We start from the raw sequence: 7,097 nt of genomic DNA, 5'->3' as shown, positions 1-7,097 counted from the left end.
GCCGCCCCCGCCGCGATCGCACACCGTCGTCAGGTCCGTCAGTCCTCGGAACAGGCCGCGGGGCAACAACTCGTAGGTGGCGGGGGTAGAGGCGAGGCAACGCAGTACGATCGAAAAGGCCCAGACTAGAGGTTTGAACGCAGGCGACCAAAGACGCTCGCGTGCCTCGGAGGGTTGGACCCCCCCCCCCCCCCCTCGGCTATAGACGAGACTTTTTACTAGTTTATTCGTGGAGAAAAAGGTACCAAAAAAAAGCCGGTGACTACAGAGTACAGGCCGGCATGCAGGCTTCATTGCGCAATGCAAAGTTGACCCAGATTTCCCAAAATGTGGTGATTAGTACTAATGTAATAGGATTCATTTAAAAAATGTGAAAGAGTTGATTTTTTTATCTTACATAACTGATCATTTGTAGAAATATATATATATATATATATATATATATATATATATATATATCTTTTTTTTTAAAGAAGTGATCATTTTTACAAAAATATAACAGGTGCGATTTTGAAGAAAATACACAATCATTGTTAATTATTGTGAGGAATAATTAACATTGACATGTGATCAGTCTCTTCACATGTATTATTATTAAAGTGATCTGTGCAACTTTGTTATTCAGGAAGTTTGTATCAAACAAGTAGCCCTTCGTACTGCTTGGTACCCTTGAAGTAGCTCTCAGTTTAAAAAAGGTTGGTGACCCCTGATCTAATGTAACATTTTCTCACTTGACCAAGAAAAATAATCTATTTATGACCTAAAATGATTCATCTTGATAATTGATCTGAGATTAATTATTTTTCTTTGGATTCATTTGATTATAACTCTGCTATACATCTCTTTATTCCTTAAAGTTAAACATTAAGAGAAGATGAGAACTGAGTGCAGACTGAAGGATCAGAGTCACGTCATCAAAAGATCAAATAGGATTTGTATGATTTAGATTTTAAACCCACAGAAACATGAAATGACCCTTTAATAAAACTCCACAAGTCCTGAGACACAAACACAAAGAAGCAAACATGTAGAGTCACCGTGTGGACAAAAGAATGTGGACGCCTCCGATCGACAACCGGACGCTAACCGGACGTTAACCGGTCGACTGTTTTTCATGTTTAGAGGAAGATGTGAAAACGTCCGGTTTTTAAAACATAATTTATAAATAATAATAATTTATAAATAATAATTAGACAATAATCACATCTGAATCAACGACGACCTAAACAAGTATTTGATCATCTAAATACTTATATATTAACTTTCTGTCACTCGTCTCATTCAGGTTCTTTTTATTTATTTTTGTTTGAATAATGTCCTAAAATTATTCTATAAAATAAAATGAAATATGAATAAAGAACAATGTCTTCAGGTTTAAATCGATCAATAACGAGGGCGTCCACACACTTTGGTCCACTTAGTGTGTTACAGTCACTTTAAGGCTTTTATAGGTTTAGATATAGATACGTTTATATATAAAGCAGCAAAATAAGAAAAACACTCATACAGCTGTGAAACCAGAAGATTCTGTGGTTTGAACTTCTCATGAGGAGGAGGAGGGTAAACAGTCGTGATGAAGAAGGAATGAACACAACAAAACACAGAGATTCATTCAAAAAACTGTAAATGCTGGACTTTGTGTTGAAGAAATCCTCCAGAGGTGAGACAGACAGACCTGCAGACAGACAGACAGACCGGCTCTATGTGAAGATGAGGCCGGCCTCGTTGTAAACCTGGAACACCTTCTCGATGGCGTTGACGTACGCCGCCGTCCTCAAGTCAAGACCGAGGTTGTACTTGTTGGCTGTTCTCATGATTTGCTGCATGAGGGAGGAGAGAGGAGACAAGGAGGGAGGAGAGGAAGGATGTAGAGGAGGAGACAAGGAGGGAGGAGAGGGGCGAGGAAGGATGTAAAGAAGGAAACAAGGAGATCAAAAATTGTTTCAGGTCTGACTTTTAAATAAAGTTAAAGATTCAGACGAGAAGTTTTTAATAACATGTAAAGAAGTGTGTATATGTGTGTGTGTCTGTGTGTTACCCTAGCAGAGCGCTCCATGGTGAAGGCTAGACCTGAGTGAACGATGTCCTTCTCAGACGCTCCCTGAAACCAAAACACATGTTTACAACACCACAGAAGAAGAAGACGTAGTAGTAGCAGAAGTGATAGCAGTAGTGATAGTAGTAGTAGCAGCAGCAGTAGTGATAGCAGTAGTGATAGTAGTAGTAGTGATAGCAGTAGTAGCAGCAGTAGTGATAGTAGTAGTAGTGATAGTAGTGATAGCAGTAGTGATAGTAGTAGTAGTGATAGCAGTAGTGATAGCAGTAGTGATAGCAGTAGTGATAGTAGTAGTGATAGTAGCAGCAGCAGCAGTAGCGATAGTAGTAGTAGTGATAGCAGTAGTGATAGCAGTAGTGATAGTAGCAGCAGCAGCATTAGTGATAGTAGTAGTAGTGATAGCAGTAGTGATAGCAGTAGTAGTGATAGCAGTAGTGATAGTAGCAGTAGTGATAGTAGTAGTAGTGATAGTAGTAGTAGTGATAGTAGTAGTGATAGTAGTAGTGATAGTAGTAGTAGCATAGTGATAGCAGTAGTGATAGCAGTAGTGATAGCAGTAGTGATAGTAGCAGCAGTAGTAGTGATAGCAGTAGTGATAGCAGTAGTAGTGATAGCAGTAGTGATAGCAGTAGTGATAGCAGTAGTGATAGTAGCAGTAGTGATAGTAGCAGTGATAGTAGTAGTAGTGATAGTAGTAGTGATAGTAGTAGTGATAGTAGTAGCAGCAGTAGTAGTAGTGATAGTAGTAGTAGTAGCAGCAGCAGCAGCAGCAGCAGTAGTAGTAGTAGTGATAGTAGTAGTAGTAGCAGCAGCAGTAGTAGTAGCAGGCTGTCAGGGCCTGCAAGGCCTTCTCTGCTGGCCTAAACAGAATCACAAAGCTATATATATAAAAAAAAAAATAAAAATAATAATAATCTTAAATACACTACATGTATTATAATTTATAAACAAAATTTTCCCATTATCTTATGTTCTCATTGCACAGCTACTGTCTTCCTCAGTTGCTCTGCTTCCAGTGCAGCTTGTTTTAAGTAGAGCTTTTATCCAATCAGATCTCACCTCTGTGTCTCTAGGTAAGAAGAGAGGCCCGAGGCCTGCAGAGTCTCAGGTGCATCCAGTGCAGATTCAAGTAAATGGGGACAATATTGTTGATTGTCATATTCTTCAACCAATCAGATCTTTAGTTTGACATGTTGGGCGTATTCTTTGACTATCAGAGCCTGCGCGCCGGCCTGTAATGACGTCAGCATTACATGCCGCCAGTGTCCGTGTGTAGCTTTCCCGCGAGGTACAGAGTGTGCTGTGATTGGTCAGTGGGCGAGCACGTGACTATCGTGAAACGAAACTTAACAGCCAGCAGAGGCTGATGGGTAGTGAATCACATCACGTGATGCAGCTCAGCCAATCAAAATGCATTCTGACTGAGTGAGATGCACCATGACAGAGGAACCTGAGCCAGGAAAGACATTGCAGAGCAGTACGTTCAAGTTGTGAAAGTAAAATCCTATGTTAATCTCTTTGAGTCACGGCTTGTCATTAAGGAATGACAGTGGATCCCACAACCAGACCAGCTGAGAACATTATATTTTCCTGAATTTAGGCTTTTGCATTTTCTAAATGCACTAGCATTATTCAAACGACTCGTACCGAACGGTTTAATACGAAGATGTACGTAGTTACAGCCTTAAAAATGAATAATAGCTGTGGTGCCATCATGTCGTTATAAGGTGGTATTTCAGCTGCAGGACAGCAGTGAAGGCCCAGGTATAAAATGCACGGCCCGCCACTGAGTAGTAGTAGTGATAGTAGTAGCAGCAGCAGCAGCAGTAGTAGTAGTGATAGTAGTAGCAGCAGCAGTAGTAGTGATAGTAGCAGCAGCAGCAGTAGTAGTAGTGATAGTAGCAGCAGCAGCAGTAGTAGTAGTGATAGTAGCAGCAGCAGCAGTAGTAGTAGTGATAGTAGCAGCAGCAGCAGCAGCAGTAGTAGTAGTGATAGTAGCAGCAGCAGCAGTAGTAGTAGTGATAGTAGCAGCAGCAGCAGCAGCAGCAGTAGTGATAGTAGTAGCAGCAGCAGCAGTAGTAGTGATAGTAGTAGCAGCAGCAGTAGTAGTAGTGATAGTAGTAGCAGCAGCAGCAGCGATAGTAGTAGTAGCAGCAGCAGTAGTAGCGATAGTAGTAGTAGTAGCAGCAGCAGTAGTAGTGATAGTAGTAGCAGCAGCAGCAGCAGTAGTAGTAGTGATAGTAGTAGCAGCAGCAGCAGTAGTAGTAGTGATAGTAGTAGCAGCAGCAGTAGTAGTAGTAGCAGCAGCAGCAGTGATAGTAGTAGTAGCAGCAGTAGTAGTAGTAGTGATAGTAGCAGCAGTAGTAGTGATAGTAGTAGTAGCAGCAGCAGTAGTAGTAGCAGTAGCAGCAGTAGTAGTAGTGATAGTAGCAGCAGTAGTAGTGATAGTAGTAGTAGCAGCAGTAGTAGTAGCAGTACCAGCAGTAGTAGCAGTAGCAGCAGCAGTAGTAGTAGTAGTGAGTACTCACAGCGACCCTGGCCTGGAACTCAGAGGTGGGGACGATGGGGATGGCTCCGCCGTGTTTACCAAACTTCCTCTCTAGACTCTCCTGAACCGACACTGAAGAGAGAAAGAGAGGGTGATGAAGAGGAGGGTGATGAAGGGGAGGGTGGTGAAGAGGAGGAACATCCTTCTCTCTGTGACGATCAATCAATCAATGGATGTATTGATCGATGGTCTGTGAGCACTCACTCAGCAGGTGGTAGTTTGAGTCCCTCTCGTATTTGAAGGTGAGTCGACCGTAACTGACGTGGTTCAGATTCTTCAACCACTCAAAGTACGACACCGTCACACCACCGGCGTTCAGGTACATGTCCTGACAGAGGAGAGAGGGGGCAAGGACACAGGAGAAAACATGGAACAAGGAGAGGAGGGAGGAGATGAAACAAGGATAGGAGGCAGGAGATGAAACAAGGAGAAAACAAGGAAACAAGGAGAGGAGAGAGGAGACAAGGAGACAGGGAGAGGAGACAAGGAGAGGGAACATGGTGACAAAGAGAGGAGAGGATACGAGAGGAAAGAACACACAGAGGAAACATGGAAACAAGGAGGGTAAAGAGAAAAGGAGGTAGGAGACAAGGAGATGAATGAGAAGAGGAGAGAGGAGACAAAACAAGGCAGAACATATAAAAACTGTATTCTATCTTAACAGAACAATGAAGAAGTCCACTGACTAAGAACTAAGAACTAAGAGCTCACTGACCGGGATCACCATGATGTTCCTCTCTAGGAAGATGCGGTCGGCTTCGGGTGTAGTCGGACCGTTCGCCCCCTCAGCGATGATCTGAAAAGACCACAGACACCAGGTCAGTGTACTGATGCATGCTGGGAAAACAGGTATTGATGGCGAGTGTGTTACCTTGGCCTTTATCTTGTGTGCGTTGCTCTTGGTCAGCTGCTTCTCGCTGGCCGCTGGGATCAGGATGTCACAGTCGGCCTCCAGGATGCTTCCTTCGTACGGCGTCGAGTTAGGGAACCCGACGATGGTCCTGTTTTCCTGGAGGAGGAACATTCATGAAGTTAGTTCAATAGATAGATTGATTGACAGAGCAGTGTTACAGACGTTACTTCACATAATCATTCAAATTATATTCAATAAGTAAAACTTGTCTTTGAGACTTCACTGTAGTAACACCGATAATCCAGCAGGTGGTGTACTGGTCCTTTGTTTTTATTACTGCATGTTTATTTACAAATGCAATACTGAACTCCTATTGGTTACAGTACTGACCAGTTTGTAGTCCAGTTTGTCACTTTATCACCAGTACTGACCAGTTTGTTACTTTATCACCAGTACCGACCAGTTTGTTACTTTATCACCAGTACTGACCAGTTTGTCACTTTATCACCAGTACTGACCAGTTTGTCACTTTATCACCAGTACCGACCAGTTTGTTACTTTATCACCAGTACCGACCAGTTTGTTACTTTATCACAAGTACTGACCAGTTTGTAGTCCTGTTTGTTACTTTATCACCAGTACTGACCAGTTTGTCACTTTATCACCAGTACTGACCAGTTTGTAGTCCTGTTTGTTACTTTATCACCAGTACTGACCAGTTTGTCACTTTATCACCAGTACTGACCAGTTTGTAGTCCTCCAGCTCTTTGGGGTTGATCCCGTTGGGGTTCCAGATGCTTCCGTCCATTTCTCCGATCCCGACACACTTGGCCCCCATACGATGAAGGTAACGCATGGTATGAAGACCCACGTTACCAAAACCCTGCAGACACAACAGAGGGCACAATAACTCTGTGACATTTCTGTTTTTTATTTAAATATCTCAACAACTACTGGATGTTCCCCTCAATACTACTTTGATTATTGATCCGTTAACAATCGATTAGTTGTTTAGTAATAGCCAATAGAAGCATGCTATGATGATGCTGATGTCAGCTTTAGCTCAAGTGAAGCCTCACAGAGCTGCTACCAAACACACCCTGGATGCTAAAACACGCCCTTCTCTTACAGCTCCATATTTGGGGTGTTGCATTCTGGGTGTTTCTTTGTCAAGAGCACTTTGTTAGCAGACCACGAACATTTTAATACTTATTCCTACTAAGACAGTGAAAAGGCCTTCAGACCGGCCATTAAACCCGATAACCTAAACGTCCTGAGGTCTGTGTGTCGTGGCTGTAGTTTAACTGGAGGAACACTTGTGGCTTCACACGAGTCAGTGATGAGTCATCACTGAGGATCGTAGGGAGGACTACGGGTGGAAACACTGATGGGGGGGCAGAGGGTTTCCAGTCTGAAGAAGAAACCTACGCTAACCGTTTACAGACGTCACTGGAGTTTTAAAATCAAAACAAACGGGAAGAAATAGTGACTTTGTTGAGGACTACTTTCTGTGGCGGATGAATCCACATTTGGTGCTCTAGTGAGAATAAACTAAAGTGTGTTTGTGGTGAGGCTCATATATATATATATATATATATATATATATATATATATATATATATATATATATATATATATAT

At 42.4% G+C, this 7,097-nt stretch overlaps 1 protein-coding gene across 1 annotated transcript in view; it reads right to left on the bottom strand.

Annotated features, from left to right (window-relative positions):
* Positions 1–962: 962 nt before the first annotated feature.
* Positions 963–7,097, bottom strand: part of LOC142944507 (glutamate dehydrogenase, mitochondrial-like) — a 24,394-nt gene continuing 18,259 nt past the window's right edge. Inside the window, exons 7-13 of the mRNA XM_076085669.1 lie at positions 6,203–6,340; positions 5,476–5,613; positions 5,320–5,400; positions 4,809–4,932; positions 4,585–4,676; positions 2,039–2,101; positions 963–1,820 (exon numbers count right to left, since the gene is read on the bottom strand). Of these exons, the coding sequence (XP_075941784.1) occupies positions 1,701–1,820; positions 2,039–2,101; positions 4,585–4,676; positions 4,809–4,932; positions 5,320–5,400; positions 5,476–5,613; positions 6,203–6,340 (756 nt within the window). The 3' untranslated portion in view covers positions 963–1,700. The remainder of the gene's footprint in view (positions 1,821–2,038; positions 2,102–4,584; positions 4,677–4,808; positions 4,933–5,319; positions 5,401–5,475; positions 5,614–6,202; positions 6,341–7,097) is intronic.

Source organism: Anarhichas minor, unplaced genomic scaffold (genome assembly GCF_050575085.1).
Source record: "Anarhichas minor isolate MPS153535 unplaced genomic scaffold, ASM5057508v1 ptg000248l, whole genome shotgun sequence".
NCBI lineage: Eukaryota > Metazoa > Chordata > Actinopteri > Perciformes > Anarhichadidae > Anarhichas > Anarhichas minor.
This window is presented reverse-complemented; position numbering and strand designations above follow the sequence as displayed.